This window comes from Eimeria mitis, genomic scaffold (genome assembly GCF_000499745.2).
Source record: "Eimeria mitis Houghton genomic scaffold, Emh_scaff7881, whole genome shotgun sequence".
Taxonomy (NCBI): domain Eukaryota; phylum Apicomplexa; class Conoidasida; order Eucoccidiorida; family Eimeriidae; genus Eimeria; species Eimeria mitis.
Genome location: NW_013575786.1, coordinates 1 through 781, shown reverse-complemented (window position 1 = coordinate 781; position 781 = coordinate 1). Strand labels below are relative to the sequence as shown.

General features: G+C 56.6%; 1 protein-coding gene across 1 annotated transcript in view; it reads left to right on the top strand.

Moving 5' to 3' along the window:
• Positions 1-514, top strand: part of EMH_0092930 (uncharacterized protein) — a gene marked incomplete at both ends in the record, with an annotated part of 1,225 nt that extends 711 nt beyond the window's left edge. Inside the window, one exon of the mRNA XM_013501918.1 lies at positions 57-514. Within this exon, the coding sequence (XP_013357372.1) occupies positions 57-514 (458 nt within the window). The remainder of the gene's footprint in view (positions 1-56) is intronic.
• Between the last annotated feature and the right edge of the window lie 267 nt (positions 515-781).

Here is a 781-nt window from a genome sequence, read left to right as displayed (position 1 = left end):
GCTGCTGCAGCAGCAGCAGCAGCAGCAGCAAACTGCGCTGCCTCTTGCTTCTATAGGGGACTCTCCCGGTTCGTTGCTGCTGCCTCCTCCTGCTGCTGCTGCTGCTGCAGCAGCAGCAGCTGCTGCTGCTGCTGGAGATATGTCAGCAGGTAATTTTTATTTGCAGCAGCAGCAGCTTTTGCTGCAGCAGCTGCAGCAGCAGCAGCAGCAACTGCAGCAGCACCGCAGCAGCAGCAGCAGCAGCAGCAACAAACACAGAAGAGGAGACAAACTGCAGCAAATAGGAGAAAGGGTATTTCAAGCAGTTTGCTTCCTCGGCATTGTCTACGCTTTTTTCCTTGTCTTGGGGCTGAAGCAGCAGACAGCAGCACGACAGCAGCAGCAGCAGCAGCAGCAGCAGCAGCTGCAGCAGCAGCAGCAGCAGCAGCAGAAAGTGCAGCAGCAGCAGCGAAAAAAAGAGCAGCAAGAGAGCCAGAAACAACCCCCACAGGCAGATAGAGACAGCAGCAACTAGCTGCTGCAACAGCAGCAGCTGCTGCTGCTGCTACTGCAGCAGCAGCAGCAGCAGCAACTAGCAGCAACTGCTGCAGCTGCTGCAGCAACTGCAGCAGCAGCAACAACAATAATAGCAGCAGCAGCAGCAGCAAGTCCAGCTGCTGCAGCAGCAAGACAAACAAAGATAGCAAAAAGAACCGCCACATGCCAGCACAGGCAGCAGCAGCAGCAGCAGCAGCAACTGCAGCAGCAGCAGCAGCAGCAGCAACTGCAGCAGCAGCAGCAG